General features: G+C 40.8%; 2 protein-coding genes across 3 annotated transcripts in view; one reads left to right on the forward strand and one right to left on the reverse strand.

The window, feature by feature from the left end:
- Positions 1 to 3: 3 nt before the first annotated feature.
- rfc5 (replication factor C (activator 1) 5) lies at positions 4 to 7,240 on the reverse strand. Its single transcript, XM_067439492.1, has 11 exons — positions 6,701 to 7,240; positions 6,086 to 6,150; positions 5,749 to 5,885; positions 5,270 to 5,349; positions 4,984 to 5,057; positions 3,637 to 3,796; positions 3,092 to 3,173; positions 2,878 to 3,007; positions 830 to 907; positions 374 to 428; positions 4 to 143 (listed from the first exon to the last, which is right to left on the reverse strand). The coding sequence occupies exons 1-11, from the start codon at positions 6,745 to 6,747 to the stop codon at positions 47 to 49; spliced, it is 1,005 nt and encodes a 334-aa protein (XP_067295593.1). The 5' UTR covers positions 6,748 to 7,240; the 3' UTR covers positions 4 to 46.
- Positions 7,241 to 7,716: 476 nt separating this feature from the next.
- Positions 7,717 to 20,031, forward strand: part of ksr2 (kinase suppressor of ras 2) — a 143,745-nt gene continuing 131,430 nt past the window's right edge. Inside the window, exon 1 of one of the 2 annotated variants that reach the window (XM_067439495.1) lies at positions 7,717 to 8,663. In XM_067439495.1, the coding sequence (XP_067295596.1) occupies positions 8,487 to 8,663 (177 nt within the window). In that variant the 5' untranslated portion in view covers positions 7,717 to 8,486. The remainder of the gene's footprint in view (positions 8,664 to 20,031) is intronic. The other variant, XM_067439494.1, reaches the window with a different exon arrangement.

Consider the following 20,031-nt stretch of genomic DNA (forward strand, 5'->3'; position numbering starts at 1 on the left):
CACATGACATCACAATCCTTTCATATGATAAGTATGACCCAATGGTCTATCCATCGCTGACTACTATGTCTCTAACAGCCTGGAAAGCAGCAACCATTGAGCTCAGCTGGATCTTCTCATTGGTTCCCGAGGCCAGACGATACCTTATGGTTAAAGAGGAAAAGAAAAACAGAAGTTGAGCTCTAGTACATAATGTACAAAAATACAGCATCACATGCAGTGGAAAAGCGCCATATGAGAAGAGTTAATGTAGGTTATGTATTCATGAAGTATATGGGAGTGGTGCTGTTCATATTTAACACTAATCAAACCAGTGATGAATACAACTCGTCTCTTGCTCTACTGAACAACGGGACAAAATGAATGTACTCACTCAATATCTGCAAGTTTTATAAGCAAACCCATGCGGATAGAGGGTGGGAAATCCACTGAAATGGAGACAAAAAACATTTAGAGCAAAATAACATTTCTAAATATATTTAAAACATTAAAAATCTCTACGGAAACTGAAACACATGCTGTGTGATACATATTTTTTCTACCATGCAACAGTTATGATAAACACATTTTGGCAGTCTTGGAGGCTTAATATTTAGTGTTTTATTTGTGTGTGAAGCATGCTACACTCTGCTACTTTAAAAAAACAAGAACAGCCGGTTTCCATGACAACCACAAAAGGATTTCCATGGCAGCGAGGGCAGGGAAAACATCTAGCTCATCACTACAGTTCTGATGGTGTTCTAGACTCTGTGTTGCTTTGGTTCTTTGAACAGGAACCGATTATAGAGCTGTGCATTGCTGAATAACTCCTTTAACAGTGTGGCCTTACCGCGGTGAATGAGAAGATGGACTTCAGTTAAAATGTCATGAAGGGCCAGACCTTTCAGAGTTTTGAGCTGCAGAATTTCTGTTGAGCCTGGTTAAGGGCTTTTGAAACAGCATTTTCACCACAATGGTATTCTCATAAACAGTTACATTTCCTTAAAGGGGTGGTTGCATGCGATTTCACTTTTTTAACTTTGGTTAGTGTGTAATGTTTCTGAATAAACAGTATCTGCAAAGTTACAGCGCTGAAAGTTCAATGGAAACGGAGATATTGTCTTTTAAAGTTATGGCAGTTTATTGCCTACAAAAACGGCCGGTTTGGACAACAATGAGCTTCTTCCCGGGATGGTGACATCATAAACCCTTGCTAGTAACCGCAGATGTGACTTCTGCCAGTAATGGTAAGGGGCGTGACGTTTCTGGACAACCTGTGCTCGGCACTTCAGCCAATAAAAATTACATTTGGCCATCTAACCAATCAAAGACCATTGCGTTTTTCGGAGGGATTGGCTTCATAGAAGCAGGAAGCAAACGAGCCGTTCAAAGGACAGTGGAGACAGCGGTGTGGAATAAAGGTCAAATATAAGAAAAATATGCTGTAAAAAAATAATATATATATTTTTTTAAACGTTATACTGCGCCCCATAAACACAACAAAGCCTAGAAAATTAACACGGAACCACCCCTTTAATAAATAATTGTTTTATTAGAAATATCAATATTAAAAACATTTGATTCCATGGTAATATCTATAAAAGAAATTTGATGTTTGATCAGTGATAATATTACATGTACAGACCACAAACATAACAGATTAGGATATATGGAGCATAATCTATTTTTGTTATCATTTTCCTAAAATGAATTGTATGTTACTTTTAAACATACATATTCTAATGTACTTTCTATTAATTTATTAATATATTTTGTATATTTTAGTTACTTTGCTTGAATGTTAATTTGTAAGAGGGGGATACAATTACAAAAATGTAATTTAAGCTTTTTGTTAATTCTTTGGAAAAGATTAAATTAATTTTGAATCTATTAAGATTACTAAATAATCTATATTATTGTCATTAAAGGATGTGTATGTAAGATTGTGGCCAAAACTAGTACAGCAAATCCCCCCCCCCCCCCCCCCCCAACTCGAGGTCACTACTGACTTCGTGATTAGTCGATAGGTGGAGGGCGGAGCTTCAGGCCAAAACACAACATATCAACATCAACATCAGTTGAGGGCTGCAACAACAACTTTAAATGACAATATCCTGGTTGGACTACTGTTGTCAGTGATAGAAGTATCTGAAATTAACATGATTTCTTAATGTCAAGTGACATATCAGGGCCATTTTATGATTCATTGAAATACATTTCTCACATATTGTTCCTTTAATAATGATAATATTTTGGGATAATTTTAGAAAATGTAAATAATATTTATTTAAATTATATTAAAGTAGATGCTTATCAGATGTTTTTATCTAAAGCGAATTGGTAATTTTTTTACCCAATCACAAGTCCGCACAAAATAAATATTTAATGGGGCTGTCACTGTATAAAATAATAAAATGACAAAAATATATATATATTTAAAATAATAAAAATATTTGAAATTAAGAACAATATATATTATCAAGAACAGACATTCTTGCATTTTAAAACCTAGAATAGAACATCCAGTTATTAATAAAAATAAAATAAATTCATTCGTAAAAATTAACCCTAAACTCTCTTAAATATTTTTTTTCAAATCACACTGCTCTCATTCATGTCTTAAAATAAAATGATTATTTTTTTTGACAAAAACGTTGGAAATGAATAATAATAAACACAATAAACTAAAATAATAATGATAAATAAAAAATAAAAAATATCTTATTCTAGTAGAAAGAAGGGAAAAATGTGATTGGGTAAAAAAAAAAAAAAGTCACCACATGCTAGTTTAGATCATCAACAGAAAGATTTTTATTCACGTTTAAAAAATAGAAAGATTAATATGCAACAGAAAAGCTTGAAGAACTAATTAACCAACCACTGGAGTACAAAGGATACGGTTATACGCAGTGGTGAAGTCTTTATTGAGGGCCCAGTCCAGTATGTTGGCGATGTCTGATCTGAGAGGATGTCCAGTGCATGTGTACACCATCTCCTCCGTCACCTTCCCATAGGCCATATGGGTACTCTACACATCAAAACATCACACATTTTCCTCAAGAATATTCGTCATGCAGCAGCAATGCAAATGAAAGTTCCACACAATACACACCTGTAAAATGTTTAGTGATCGTCTCATGTCCCCTGTCGAGAGGGTCACAATGGCCTTCATGCCATCTGGAGTGATGTCAATGCTATCAGTGAAAAACCGTGAACAAAGCAGATTTTTAAATATTTATGAATCTATGCTAGGGAAACACAATGTTTGGTTTTATTTGTTCAAAGTTATTGGTGCTGTCCTGCGGCAGAGGGCAGAGCCAATATAAAATGTGTCTTTGTGTGTGTGAAGAGTTTTTTAATCAAATGGGCCGTTGGGCTGGGTCACTCCAGCCGGGATCTTTTGTGTTCAGGGTCTTTTGAGTGGATGACTCACATCAGATATGATCCAAAAGTGATGAAAAAAACCACTAGATGTTCTTAATATTGTCATTTCAATGTTGCTCTATTTAAAAAACGGCTTGCTTATAATTAAATACAAATATAAACATAACTAGATTTTTGCTTTTTTCTGAAGCAGTGTTAGTGGTGAAGATTTCTGTTAGAATACAATTAATTCAACATTAAATTTCTTTGAAAAATAACATCCACTTGTCTCACCTCTCCTGCTGTATCACATGCTCTAGTCTGGGGATCATCTGGCTCTGGGACAGGGGCCCGAAACGAAACCGCGTGCATCGAGACTGCAGCGCAGGTATGATCTTTGAAAGGTAGTTACAGATCAGACAGAAACGCGTGTTCTCTGTGAACTTCTCAATGACTGAGATAGGGAGAGAGAGTGAGAGGAGAATCAGGTGTGGTTCAATGAAGTCTGCACAAATACATCTCCAAAGGGATGGCAAAAATAAAATAAAAATAATGGCCTGGTTTCACATACAGGGTTTAGTGAAATGAGAGCATTTAAGTCGTTTTATGCACGTTCATTAGAAAAGAACATTACTGAGATATTTTTAGACATGCCAGAGACAGATGCTTTCAGTTAAAACAGTTTAACTTAAGCCTTGTGTGTGAAACTGGAAGAAAAATAAATAATATATATATATATACATATATATATATATATATATATATAGTACTGTTCAAAAGTCTTAGGCACGTTATTATTTTCACCCCCTCAAACATTTTTAAGCCAGTTATTTATATATTTTGCAATAGTAATAATCAATTCCAGTGAGATTTGTGTAAGCAGAAGGTGACAACAGCTGTTTGATCCATAGAGATCTAATCTCACCATCATCAAGTCCATCTGTGATTACATGAACAAACTCAAAAAACTGAGACAAAATCCACAAGAACTTCAACAGCAAGTTTGAAGAAACCTTCCTGCAAACAGCTGTTGTCAGACAGAAAATGTAAACTGATATTACCTACTGACACAATATTGCAAAATATATAAATAACTGGCTTAAAAACATTTTTGAGTGGTGAAAATACTCACCTGCCACAGACTTTTGTACTGTACTGTATATACACACACACACACACACACACACACACACACACACACAAACACACACACACACACACACACACACACACACACACACACACACACACACACACACACACACATTATCTTAAAAAAATATGGTTAGATACAATTTAGCGCAATTAATCAATTTGACAGGACTAAAAATAATGTACACACATTAAATAATAAAAATAACAACAAATAGATCTTTATCAACTTAAATATCACAACATCATTTTAACATTTTAAAAACTGGAAATAATGCATGGAGTTATTTAATAAAATAGAATTAATCAAATATTTTTAATTTGCTTTTTCCAAATTAACCTTAAACTCTCTCATCCCCCCAATCATAATCCCACTGCTCTCATTCATGTCTCACTGTGAACAGTGAAATGGCAGATCCCTATTCTTCTGCCATCGGGCCATTTGGGGGCTCAGCAGGTGAGCTGATGGAGGGGCAGATGGTACGCTACCTCTCCTCAAAGCATTCTGTGCGTCCTGGGTCATAGCATCCGCCTCGTCCAGGATCACCAACTTAAAACCTTTCCTACAAGGAGGGAACACATAGAATGATCAGTTCTTTTACAATAACAGTAAATATTTGAATGCAACAAAAGCCTTAAACCAGATGTCATGCAATATGGAAACAAATATTAAAGAAGTTGCTACATGAAAATTAAATTTTTATATTGTGTGATAACATTATTATATTATACAAATTGTTCATGAATGAGCTGCAAGGGAGGGAACAGTTCTTACTTGAAGATGGTTCGCGTGCTGGCAAAGCTGAGGATCGGCCCTCTCACCACATCTATACCACGGTCATCTGATGCATTGAGCTGATGAAGTCAAATGTGTTATAGTTCCCATAAATAAATAAAAAAAGATTTGCAACAAGCATATTTAGCCTTAAAGTTCACCCACAAATTAAATTGTCATTACTTACTCACCTAACTGTATGAGCTGTTGAGCACAAAAGAAGAATTTTGGTAACCAGACGGCTGACGGTAGCCATTGACTTCCATAGCATTTTTTTCTTACTATGGAAGTCAATGGCTACCATCAAATGTTTGCTTACCAATATTATTCAAAATATCTTCTATGTTCAAGAGTAGAAACAAACTCATACAGGTATGAAACTAACTAATTAAAATGGATGACAACATGTTTTTTTTGTTTGTTTTTTTTCATGGGGAAGAATTCCCCAAACATCTGCATTTGGAAAACATCTGCAGTACCTCCAGAACCATGGAGTTGAACTCTTTATCTTTGTACAGCTGTTTGGCACATGCGAGTATAGTAGAGGTCTTTCCTGTTCCTGGAGGTCCATAAAAGAGCAGATGAGGCAATCGGTCTTCACTGATGAACTTCTGGACTGTATAAAAAAATAAAAAAATAATGTAGACATTTATTAAAATTACATTTAGATAAAATTCACAAGAATGTTTTCTTTAATAGTTTAGATATGTACAGTATAGTATAGTAGTAGTACAGTGCACATTTTTATATGTTAATAATAATAATAATAATGGCAAAGTGCATTTTATAATCCATACATCACTGCTTAGTTCTTACTTGTGCTCAGGATATCTTGGTGAGAGATGAGATCATCTAATGTCTGTGGCCTGTACTTCTCAACCCTGAAATATCAAAAAATATTAATTTTAAATACTCGTTTTGTTTCATCATGCTGTTTAAGTGACAGCAACACCAGTGAAACTCTCTTACCATTTAAAATAAACCATAGATCTCTATGACATGTTGATATTATTATAATACATCATTAGTAGATATTATTAATAATAAAGAGCTTATCTTTTCAGATCAACTAGCTTATTTTGCAGTGAATTGACAGATTCCCTTTAGTCACAGCATTTCTCCATTAGTATGATATCAGCTGTCATAACAATAATGCAGGTCTGATATGTTCTCGTTTAACTAGTTTCATACATTTTGCATGACGAGTTCAACTACAGACAGTGGTTGTTTATTATTATTATTAAACATACATACATACATACATCATGGTTAAACGTGAAGAAAAAGAGCAAATGTAAACAAAGCAAAACAGTGCAATGCTGCACATGTCGGCTTAACAATGTATCATGGAGCATTAACACATTTTAAGTTATAACTATCAACTGACAACAAAAGAGCTAAATGTATACTACCAAATGTAAATTAAATTACCATGGTAAATTTCTCGTCTGAGTTTGTGCTTTACTTGTTGATGCCATTCTCTTCTCTTGTATTTTGTTCAATCAGCTCTTCGTTGAGGCTTGGCGCGTTTTTCTGACTACACAGAAATTTCCATCCGTGAACGTCACTTACTGACAGTTTCTCGACCAATCAGAAACGCGCTTTAAATGAAGGCGGGATTTAACGAAGAACTGGCTTGCTGTTATTTCATAATAAGAGTTTAAGAGCTAATCAAAGTCATTAGTTACTTAACTGTCTACGATGTGCATGGTGCACTGACTCCAAACGTATCATGCTTAAAAAGGATGGATTTATATACATTGTATTTCCTAAACGATATTGTAGCAGTTAGCGTAAGTACTTACGGTGTATCACAAAATTATTAAGCACATAAAGGTTTTGCAGGTAAATTTTTATTCAGTGCTGGTATTTCGAGTTAGGTCAAGTTTGGTTTGCTGTCAGATACTGTGGTAAGAAATGTAATTTCACTAGGTGGGAATTAAAATGATTTAAAAATTAGAGGTTAAAAAGTAATAGTATTTATTATATTAGATAATTAGAAAATAAAGATAAAAAATAGATGTAAAACAGTAATACCATAATTTAAAAATCAGGCAAAAATAATAATAGGACACTTATAATATGTGCAGGTTTGTTTGCAGCCTATATACAATTATATATATATATATATTAAAATCTATTTTTACACATGCTCAGGTCGGTTCATTTTGGCACCTGATCAGGTTATGTTAAAACAATGTAAATCAGCTAAACACCAGCAAACTGTCTGGTCTAAGCTGTTTTTTTTTTTTTTTTTTTTTAACAAAGAAACTATTTAGTAACAATCGTGTTTTTTTTTATTATTTTTTATTTTTTTTGCCTTAGCTAGACATATCAGTGAAATACATGTAGGCATATATAGCTACAATTATAAAATTATTTTTATTTTAGTAACTATCTATAATATAGCCTACTGTATAAGTAAACCTGCACTATTTCCTGCCTCTTAAAATTACTTTTATTCCTGTGTAAGCCAATTTGAATCTGTTATTTTATTTTTGGAGTGGATCTTGTCAATTGTAAAGTACCCTTGGAAATGCATTAGGGGCCGGGCAGTAGTACGTTCATTTGACCGGCAGTTAAACTACTTTTATAAATCATGCGCATATAAAACAGAGTGGTTTGATTAGAAAAGGTCCTCCGAGTTCAAACAGTGAGCTCACTGCATTGATGCTTATCTCGCGAGAACTCTCTCCCCTGCTTGTGTCGGCGATGCGATGCGATGCTGCTGATGCTGTTGCTGTGAATTTGATTGACGCGAACATGTCGGTGTGATGGGGGAGCGCCGGGATGCAGCTGATGATGCTCCAGAAGGGGAATACATGCAGTCAAATCAGACGTTATCGTTAAGAAAAATCACCTATCGTTCTCCTTAATCATCTATGACAAAGATGTCTCAGTTTGTGTTGCATTTCACAAGCGCGCAATGGATCTAGCCGATGCCACCGCAGCGAGGATCTGATTTTAATTTTTTCCTTCCTTCCTTCCTTCAATATCTGTGTATTATGGTAGAGTCAAGCTGGAGCATTAAACACAAACTGTGCAACCCTGATGACAACACCGTCAGGATATCAGGATATCAACAATGGAATCGCCTTACACGTAGAGTCTAGTTTTTCACGATCACACCATTAAACGCACTATCAAAAGTGTTTTCTGACCTGATTGAGCGAAAAAAGTAGCCTGCACATAAGAAAAGGACCACTGCTCACAAATTATGGACGAGGAGAATATGACCAAAAGCGACGAGCATCATCTGAGTTTGCAAAAAGCCTTGCAGCAGTGCGAACTGGTGCAAAACATGATTGACATTAGTATCTCCAGCTTGGAAGGTCTGAGGACCAAATGTGCCACATCCAACGACTTGACACAAAAAGAAATCCGAACGCTGGAGGTAAGTAAGCATCCATTTGCCTGAGCCCAAATGAGAATTTTGCACCCCAGCCTCCTGCATTTGAACAAATTTCACGAGAGCATATGTGTGCATGCACATTAAACAATGATGCATCTTTAAACGCGTTTTATATTAAAGTTGCATCTCGGGGATTGACTGTATTGGCGTAATAAATGAAGAAGCTCGCGCTGCAGTGAGAGGCGCGAGCCTGCGCATTCTGCAGGTGGTGAAGAAGGTGGCTCGTGCGCTCGCGCTGCTAACATGGATACCGAAAGGGGCCTATATTGTTGACATTAATTTAAATCCTCGTTTTTAAAACATACGCGTCAATAAAACATTCGAGTGTACAGTATAACCACTGCATTGTTTTAAATTATATAATGTAATAAGAGTTAATGTCCCAGATATATTCCTTTGACATGATGGCAGTATTGTGTAGGCTATCTACTATAGTGGTCGACCAAAAATAGGTTTTTCAAACACTCGATATCTAGATCAAGGTGTACAATACACAATTGCAGCTTGGCTTGTTGTTTTAATGTCTTTATAAATGTTGTTGTTTTTTCTTTATGTCATGTGTCTCAAACTATTAGGGAGAGCAATCATAGGATTGCGATTTTTCTCAACGATTTCAGTTCTATAGCCATTAGATTGGATTTCATGTTTCTTAAAGGGTTAGTTCACCCAAAAATGTAAATTCGGTCATTAATTTCTCACCCTCATGTCGCTCTGAACCTGTAAGGCTTCTGTTCATCGTTGGAACACAAATGAAGATCTTTTTAAAGAAATCTTAGAGCTTTTTGTTCCTCCATTGACTGCTACACAACTACCACTTTGATGCATCAAAAAGTTCATAAAGAGATAAAAAAGAAAAGAAACTATGAATCATCTATCACATGTGATGAACAAATTGATTTTAGGCTTTTATTCACATATAAACGTTGATCAAGAAACATAAACAAAAGCTCAACTGAAACTGCTTGATGTGCAAGAATTAACCTCTTGAGAAAGCTCAAACACGCGTGAATGAACCTCATTGGTTCTTGCGGAAGGTCAACCGAGCTGCGTAACACTAGAATGAACCTCATTGGTTCTTGCGGAAGGTCAACCGAGCTGCGTAACACTAGAATGAACCTCATTGGTCTTTGAGGAAGCTTAAAGTGCTGCTTAACACACGAGAATGAACCTCATTGGTCCTCGAGGAAGCTTAAACGTGCTGCTTAACACACGAGAATGAACCTCATTGGTCCTCGAGGAAGCTTAAACGTGCTGCTTAACACACGAGAATGAACCTCATTGGTCCTCGAGGAAGCTTAAACGTGCTGCTTAACACACGAGAATGAACCTCATTGGTCCTCGAGGAAGCTTAAACGTGCTGCTTAACACACGAGAATGAACCTCATTGGTTCTTGCTGAATCTCAAACAGGCTTACTGGTCCTTGAGGAAGCTCAAATGTGCAGCATAACACACACATTGGTTCTCACACGTCAAGTGAACATGCTTAAGCTTCCATTTACCATGATGTGTGAGTTGCTGAATGTTTATGTAAATAAAAGCCTAAATTCAGATTGAGTCTCTTCAGAAAATGTTGACTAAACGGTTTGATTCATATGGATTAGTTTTACGATTTTTTTTTTAAGCGTCAAAGTGTCAGTTGCATAGGAGGGACAGAAAGCTTACAAATTTCATCAAAAAGATGAAATTTGTGTTCCAAACATGAACAAAGGTCTCACCACAAAATAATCTATCTATCTATATTGGCAATGCTTCTGATTTAAACTAATAAAAGTAACCTACAGGTTGCACATTGTTGTTGTAGGCTTTTCAGCAAAATATAGACAATAAATCAATTAAACAGTATAAATGTAGCCTAACATATACTACTATTGTTTTGAGAGATGCTGCAAGTAAATTAAATTAAATTATTTTAATTTTATTTTAATTTAATCAGCATTAGGGCTGTGCGATATTGAAGAAAAATGTGATATGCTATATCTTGTTAAAGCTACACTGTGTAACCTTTTTTAGTTTATTCTTAGCTAAAAACACTTAGTTCTTTCAAAAATATATGTGCTCATTAATGTATATTTACTTCTTTTAAGTAATAAAGTATTCTCGTAAGTTTATAATATGCCATTGAAAATACATACGGGTGAGGGGTTCGAATGCCGGTCGCCATGTTGCCCCTCCATCTTGAAAGTACATTAGCCAAAGAGGGACATACCCGTAAATTCAAGCTTCGCCTTTCGCGTTTAACACTCGATGGCACCGTGTCTAATGTGAAGAGGGGGATTGCCATGTTAATCTTGGACTAAATCGGCCACCGTAGGAGTGAAAACGAAATCAGAATTGAGAGGAACAGAAACTATTATTCCCTGGATGATCATATACCTTTACACCGCTAGATGGGGGAAAATATCACACAGTGTAGCTTTAAATAATGCGATATTCGATATGCGATACGATATTGCAATTAGTGTGTAAAATCTATTTCAATTATATTAAAAAAAATGTTTAAAAACTGAGAATGAAACCATTTGTGTTTCACATTCTTTCTGGGAAAAGAAAGCATCGCTACAACTTTTGAAAGTGACCAGCAGTTTTTTTTTCACAACATTTGTGTCACAAATTGTTCACGTTTCGGTGCGTGAGACTGCAAATTATTGCTTTTAGCAAGTTATTGCATTTAATAACTCTTTTTAACGTCAAGCAAGTCACATAAGTAACAGTCATGTGCCCACTCTATTCTCTGCCCAATGTGTGACCTAAAACTTACACTTTTCATAATGTTGAAGTAGCCTATTAAAATTATTGTATGTACATTTGCGATATTCCGATAATTTCGATATATTGCACAGCCCTAATCAACATTTAAAACAGTTTTGAATTGTGTGCTTGAAACCAACATACAAAACCCCTGCTAGAGAAAACATTTTCAGGGCAACTGGACTATGTAACGTGAAACCTTATAGTTACAGAGATATAGCCCTTGTTGTGACAATTCCCTGTTGGACACGTATCCCTGGGCACCTGTTTGAGTGGATGGTGACTTTTACACTAAACCACACCCAACTGCATTTCTGTGATTTGGCACAGATTTCCTCCTAGTAGTCTGTTGTTTGTCTTCCATTGCATGTTTCAGCATGTTTAGGACTCAAATAACACTTTACATTAGACTGGGTCTGTGTAGATGCAAGAAGTCCTAAAAGTGATCAATGATCATGAGCTCGACGTGTAGGCCAGATGTTTCTGTACATATGATACTTATTGTATTCCTTAACCATAGCCTGGGAAAACCGAGACAACTGCCGGCAATTTTAGATTTGCTCTGCAAGTAGTCGGGCAAAGAGCTCATTCAAGCCCATTTTTAATCTGTCGAAATCACGGCACCAATCAGAAACGTTGGGACAGGCTTTACACGATGACAACAGCGTAGCGACAGTGAAGTAGATTTTGTACATTACAAAGATAGATGCTGCTGTGGAACATCACTTGTTCGAATCAGCTATCACGTCTGTTTAAAGTGATTTAAACTTTTCTTTTTCATTAAAACCTGAAGAACACTCGGCTACCAAATGTGGATCGGGGATGGGGAGTGTGATCATGTGCTAACACACACACACACACACACACACACACACACACACACACACACACACACACACACACACACACACACACACACACACACACACACACAACACACACACACACACACACACACACACACACACACACACACACACACACACACACACACACACAGCTCTGGATCTGGCCTGTCTGTGCTTATTTCCTCACACTAGATCTGTGTAATCATGTACAAATTTGTAAATAAATAACTAGCATAACTATGCTCAAGTCTGAAAATGTTCTAACACATCTGAAATGACATTTTTCCAAAGACTCATCAATATTATTTTACTTTCAAAATAGTGCAAATCGCGTTCTAATCGTAATACTTTGAATTATGTTTAATCGTAATCGTTACAACGGGGGCAAACGCGATCAGAGCTTGATGTTTTCTGTTCAACCGTCCGAGATGTTTCAGTCGATCTGAGATGCCATTAGGTTTTCCAAAATTTGCAAAAATGTTGATGGAGTGGTGGTGGACAGCAGCTATTATCATATTTCTTTTACAACAATGGCAAAAGTCGTCAGAAGCCATTGCAAAATCTATCTCGAAATCACAAAAAGAGAATTGCTGTCAGTCTCAGATGTTTCTCCGTCGCTCTGTATACGTCATCTTCATAAAACATAATAATAATAATTTGTTTAATTTATATAGCGCTTTTCAGGGCACTCAAAGCGCTTTACATAGAAGGGGGGAATCTCCTCAACCACCACCAATGTGCAGCATCCACCTGGATGATGTGACGGCAGCCATATTACACCAGAACGCTCACCACACATCAGCTGATTGGTGGAGAGGAGACCGAGTGATGAAGCCAATCAGGAGAGGGGATTATTAGGAGGCCATGATGGACAGAGAGGGGCCAATGGGCAAATTTGGCCAGGATGTCGGGGTTACACCCCTACTCTTTATCAAAGGACATTTTTAATGACCACGGAGAGTCAGCTCCTCGGTTTAACGTCTCATCCGAAGGACGGTGCTCTTTGTCAGTATAGTGTCCCTATCACCCATTCACCCTGTAAAACATCATCAAAGTAGTCCATATGTGACATCAGTTAGTTAATTATAATCTCTTGAAGCATCGAAAATACATGTTGGTCCAAAAATAACAAAAACTACGACTTTATTCAGCATTGTCTTCTCTTCCGCGTTTGTTTTCAATCCTCAAATGAAGATTCAAACGGTCATGAATCAGCATATCGATTCATGATTTGGATCGCGTGTCAAACTGCTGAAATCACGTGATATTGGCAATCCGAATCATGAATCAATACGCTGATTCATAACCGTTTGAATCTTTATTTGAGGTTTGAAAACAAACGTGGAAGAGAAGACAATGCTGAATAAAGTCGTAGTTTTTGCTATTTTTGGACCAAAATGTATTTTCGATGCTTCAAGAGATTCTAATGAACTAACTGATGTCACATATGGACTACTTTGATGATGTTTTTATTCCCTTTATGGATATGGACAGTATAGTGTGCATACACTTAGATACGCTGTCGGACTAAATCTAAAATATCTTAAACTGTGTTCTGAAGATGAACGGAGGTCTTACGGGTGTGGAACGACATTAGGGTGAGTCATTAATGACATATATGTCATTTTTGGGTGAACTAACCCTTTAGCTCAGTATTTTGCCTATAGTTATTTGTCTTTTATAATCTAGTATTTTTTTTACTGTTTTTTTTTTTAATGGTCTGTTGCATGTGTGTTGGCATTGCATTTTTCCTATTTTTTACTCCAGCATACAGTCTGCTTTTCAACAGCTCCAGTGTTTTTGTGCTGTTCTCTTGACGTGGGGAAACCCATTTTCCCGTTGGCTGTTGATTGCAGCCGTCACTGGTGTCAGCATGTCATAATGAAGCACTTTGTTTGTTCATGTTGATGGAATAATAATTACAAACATTAGATATTATCTGGGGGTTCTTGCTTGTTTACCTGGTGATGGACGTGCATTAGCATCCTCAATATACCAAACACCAGTGATGCTCAAAGCGTAATGCCATTTGGTTACATCGATAGAGTGATCCCTCTTTAATGCTCCCCCAAAATGATAACTCATTCAAGGTTTAAGTTTAACTCATTCAGAGCACCACAACACACTTTTAGCCAATCAGCAGTAGGGGGTCTGCTCATGAAGGTGGAGGAGAGTGAGTGAGCAAGAGGGAGATTTGTAGGCAAAGTGTAGAAAGAGAGATGGCTGAGAGACATTACAAATGAGAAAATTCATTGGGGAAAGAAGGGTTATGATCAGGCAAGAGCTTTAGGACCTGCGTTAATATTAGAAACGTTTTCCAGAGCTGGAGAGATCGAAGCGGGAAGTTTGAGGTTTTGCTGTTTATGCTCTATGTGTGCTCATTGGTTTTAAGTGTGTTCTGTTGGCGACTAACAACAAACTCTTTCTTGTGTTTTCTTTTGTGTTCTGTACTCTATGTTCATTTTTTGTTCTTACTTGTTGTGTCATCACTGTATTTTTGCTTTATTTTACATCTCTTCTGTTATGACAAAGGTGCATACAGTTCACATATGAACGCATGTTTGGCTCTCTCTCAAAAACCTTTTCAATTTTTTTTAAAGTAAGAAAAGTTGTACATTCCCTCACTGAAAGTGGGATACTGTTCCCACAGTATAGGTTAAAACAAGCATATCCTTTGCTTACAAATTGGCACTGGCTTAAATTAGAAACAACTAAATTGCGTCCATTGACTGTGGTGGACAGACATGTAACTGTAATTTAATGTGTAACTGTAATTCAAAATACAAAAAAGTTTGTTTTTTTTGGGGGTGATAATATGTTTGTTTTTAAACTAAAAACATTAAGGTATTATTTTCATTTTTAAATCTTTATTCTGTGGCCTTTTAATATATTACAGAATGGGTTTGAAACGGATAAAATATGTGTCAATTTTACAGACAAGATTTAAAAGCTTAGTCCACCCAAAAATGAAATTGATATCATCACCCTAATGTCGTTCCACACCCGTAAGACCTCCGTTCATCTTCATAACACAGTTTAAGATATTTTATATTTAGTCCGACAGCGTATCTAAGTGTATGCACACTATACTGTCCATGTCCAGAAAGGGAATAAAAACATCATCAAAGTAGTCCATATGTGACACAGTTAGTTCATTTGCATCGAAAATACATTTTGGTCCTAAAATAGCAAAAACTACGACTTTATTCAGCATTGTCTTCTCTTCCACGTTTGTTTTCAAACCTCAAATAAAGATTCAAACAGTTATGAATCAGCGTATTGATTCATGATTCAGATCGCCAATGTCACGGGATTTCAGCAGTTTGACACGCGATCTGAATCATGAATATCTCTGTACATGGCTGCATTCATCTTTCCCTCAATCCTGAATAGTCTTCCAGTTCCTGCTGCTGAAAAACATCCCCACAGCATGATGCTGCCACCACCATGCTTCACTGTAGGGATGGTATTGGAGTGTCATGGCAAAGGCTGTGAATACTTATGTACATGTGATTTTTTTTAATTTTGTTTATAAATTTGCAAAGATGTCAAGCAATTTTTTATCATGTTGTCATTATGGGTAATTGTTTGTAGAATTAAGGAAAATTATTTATATATAATATTTTGTATACATTTTATTTTAATTAAAATAATAAAGCGCTGTAAATACTTTCTGGATGAACTGTACCTGCAGCTGTTCCAAAAAAAACAAGATAGTGATGTGTATTGTGACAGGAGTTTATAATTCAGTTTTCCTGAATTTGGGTCAGTTTTTTTTTTAATTTCAGAAAGGCCATTTAGTTCAGGTATAGTGAATTGAAAACTTTGAGAGAAAATGCATTTGAAAAGAACATCTCTAGGCTTTAATCTGGGACCCACAGACAAAGTGCTTTATTTTCATACAGTAACATTCAGCAAACAGTGTTGCCAAGGATCAACCCGACACAAATTAAACTAAACAAACTGTAGATGTACAGTTCCCATTCAGTCGGTCACTCTCGACGCCACGTCGGAGTACCGACGAATAGGAATCTCGCTTGCGAGAGCCAATCTACTTCGAGTCTAACTAAACGAGCCAATGCACATTGGCATGCAATGATTGCACCAGGTGCTCATGCCACGCCACGCGGGTATAAATGAGACACAGGTGATTGCATCAAATTATCCTTTTGCTTCGGAGCCGAGTGGTATGCCAGATATCACTCTTCACTTCGCAGTTCGACTGAGAAAGAGCCTGCCTTTTGGAAGAGATCTCTTCGGTCGGTGTTGGTGTGACAACACAGCAGCGGGTCGTGTGTTCTTCGGATCTTCTCTCTTCGTTGTCCATAAGAGCAACCACAAGGGCTGTTTTCACAGCTGGTACGGTGCGCTAGGTGGAGAGCGCTAAAAAGCCGTTCTCACGGCTGTTGAAAGCGTCCTGTGAGAGAGAGAGCGCGCACGACAGGCTGCACTACATTCCTGTCTGTGTCGCCGCGGCCCCACCCCCTGCGTGTTTCAGCACCAAGGAGAGCATCATTCTAAAAGAGCAACACAGATAGAGCTTGCGTCTTTTTAAAGATGACATTCTATCTGTGTGTTTCTGGGTGCGGTGGGTTCATTTCACCGCGGGATGGTCATCAGCGCTGTATCTCGTGTTTGGGCGTGCAGCACGCTGAGGCAGCGCTGATGGATGACTCATGTTCTTACTGCGGGAACATGACCATCTCGGAGTTGCGGTCGCGGCTCCGTCTTGCAAAAGGCGGAGTCCCCGTGCCTCTGCCGCGATCTAACCCTCCACAGAGGGTTACTTCCGGTAGTAGCGCGGCCGATTTGAGGGTGACGGTGAGCGCGCTTCCTCCAGGGAACCAACCCGCGGGGAATCCTCACTCCTCCCGCGCTCCGCAGCCAGTAGAGCTGCCGTTGGAACGAGGTGGGCCGTCCTCGAGATGCGCACCACCCGTATCCTTCGGGGCTCCCCGCGATGATGAAATGTCCATCGCTGCATCGGAGGGAGGGTCAGAGTTGTCTGGAGATGACGTGTCGGCGCAGGGGGCTCCTTCGGGAAGACCCGCTGTGCCCGATACCGATCCGGAGATGATGGCCATGCTTTCCCGGGCTGCCGAGAGGGTCGGGCTCGTGTGGAACCCTCCACCGTGTCCCGAGCCGTCGAGGTTGGACGATTGGTTTCTCGGGGTGGCCCGTGCTGGTTCTCAGCGCCCCACCCCGGTTCCTTTCTTCCCGGAGGTGCACGAGGAGCTCACTGGGTCGTGGACGGCACCTTTTACTGCCCGAAACCGGCCCAGTGGTTCCTCCTCCCTCACCACCCTTGATGGCGGACCTGCAAAGGGTTACACGCAGGTTCCTCCCGTGGAACGGGCCGTTGCTATGCAACTGTGCCCTAACTCCACATCAAGGGGGAACCCGTGTCTCCCCTCCCGGGCCTGTAGGTACTCCTCCGATCTGATCGGGAAGGCCTACCAGGCTTGTGGAGAGGCAGGTTCCGCCCTACACGCTATGGCGTTGTTGCAGGTTCATCAGGCCCAGGCACTGAAAGACCTGCACGAGGGTGGTCACGATCCCGCAGTTCTACAAGAGCTGAGGGCGGCGACGGACCTCGCGCTTCGTGCGACGAAGGTTACGGCGCGTGCCGTGGGACGTGCGATGTCCACTATGGTGGTCCAGGAGCGCCATCTCTGGCTGTGTCTGGCGGACATGAGGGATACCGACAAGATCAGGTTCCTTAATGCCCCCGTGTCCCAGACTGGCCTCTTCGGCGACGCGGTGCAGAACTTCGCCCAGCAGTTCTCGGCCGCACAGAAGCAGACTGAGGCCATCAGTCACATCATGCCGCGGCGGTCAGCTGCTGCCTCCACCCCGCCGCCGGCAGCGCCTCAGCCAGCTCGTCGCCGAGGGCGGCCGTCTGCGTCTGCCTCCGCTCCCGCGTCGCAGCAGCAGCCTCCACCCAAGCGGCGTCGTGGAGCCGGGCGCAAGCCGGCCGTCCCGCCCGTCCAGGCAGCCCCGAAGAAGGGCAAAGGCAAGGGGAAGCGGTCCTGAGACGGGCGACCCGGAGATGAGGAGGACTGCTCTCCAGGAGACGGTGACCGCACCGCTCCTTCCCCCGGAGGAGGGCCGGGTGGAGAATCTTGTGTTCCGTTTTGTTTCTGTTCCGCCGCTGGGCTCAGCCCCAGCGGTACCCAAATTTTCAATAAAAGAGCGGTTTCCTTCATCTCCGGGTCCCCAGGGGGCTCGGAGAGTTGTGGCCGGTCAAACGCCGGACCACTCTCATCCTCCTCCTGTGTCGCCAGTGGGCAGCAGCGGACGACGCACGGACACCCCACAAACTCCGTGCGGACCCTCTGCCCAGCCGTGGAATCAGGTAGGTGTCGCACGGCACACTCACACCTCTCTGCGGGCCGCCTCCACGAGACAGCCGCCCCAGACCGGTGCCTGTATTCCACCTCGCTGCCCCTCGGTGGGTACGCCGGTGGTCCCGATGATCCCGCTTGTTCGGTCTCTGCGAGCCTGGTTAGAGCTTCCCAGTCCGTCTCGCTGGCTCATTCGGACCATCAGGCTCGGCTATGCGATTCAGTTCGCCCGGCGTCCCCCCAGGTTCACGGGCGTCCGCTTCACTTCGGTGAAAGCTGCAGACGTCCGTGTCCTGCGTGCGGAAATCGCAGTCCTACTGGCGAAGGACGCGATAGAGCCGGTCCCTCCAGCCGATATGAGGACAGGCTTCTACAGCCCGTACTTCATTGTACCCAAGAAAACCGGTGGGTTACGGCCAATCTTGGACCTGCGAGTACTGAACCGGAGCCTTCACAAGCTACCGTTCAAGATGCTCACGCAGAAACGCATTTTCGAGTGCATCCGTCCCCAAGATTGGTTTGCAGCGATCGACCTGAAGGACGCGTACTTTCATGTCTCGATTCTCCCCCGACACAGGCCGTTCCTGCGCTTTGCGTTCGAGGGGCGAGCATATCAGTACAAGGTCCTACCCTTCGGGCTGGCCCTGTCCCCCCGCGTCTTTACGAAAGTCACGGAGGAGGCCCTTGTGCCCATGAGAGAACAGGGCGTTCGCATCCTAAACTATCTCGACGACTGGCTCATCCTTGCACAGTCCCGGGAGCAGTTGTGCGAACACAGGGACTTGGTGCTCAGACACCTCAGCCAGTTGGGTCTTCAGGTCAACTGGGAAAAGAGCAAACTCGCCCCCGTGCAGAGGATCTCTTTTCTCGGTATGGAGTTGGATTCGGTCAAGCGGACTGCGCGTCTCACGAAGGAGCGCGTCCAGTCGATGCTGAACTGCCTGAACACGTTTCAGGGCAGGATGGCGGTTCCACTGAAACATTTTCAGAGGCTCCTGGGGCATATGGCGGCTGCGGCGGCAGTAACACCGCTCGGCCTGCTTCATATGAGACCGCTTCAGCATTGGCTTCACGGCCGAGTCCCGAGATGGGCGTGGACACGCGGCACGTATCGGGTGAGCATCACTCCGTCCTGCCGCAAAACCTTCAGCCCGTGGTCAGATCCCGGGTTCCTTCGGGCCGGAGTGCCGTTGGAACAGGTATCCAGGCATGCTGTGGTCTTCACGGATGCCTCGTCCATGGGCTGGGGTGCCACGTACAACGGGCATGCAGTGTCAGGGGTTTGGACGGGCCCGCACCTGCAGTGGCATATCAATTGCCTCGAGTTGCTAGCAGTACATCGTGCACTGAGCCGACTCAAGGGCCGGTTACGGGGCAAAGATGTACTGGTCCGTACGGACAACACGGCG

This window comes from Pseudorasbora parva, chromosome 3 (genome assembly GCF_024679245.1).
Source record: "Pseudorasbora parva isolate DD20220531a chromosome 3, ASM2467924v1, whole genome shotgun sequence".
Taxonomy (NCBI): domain Eukaryota; kingdom Metazoa; phylum Chordata; class Actinopteri; order Cypriniformes; family Gobionidae; genus Pseudorasbora; species Pseudorasbora parva.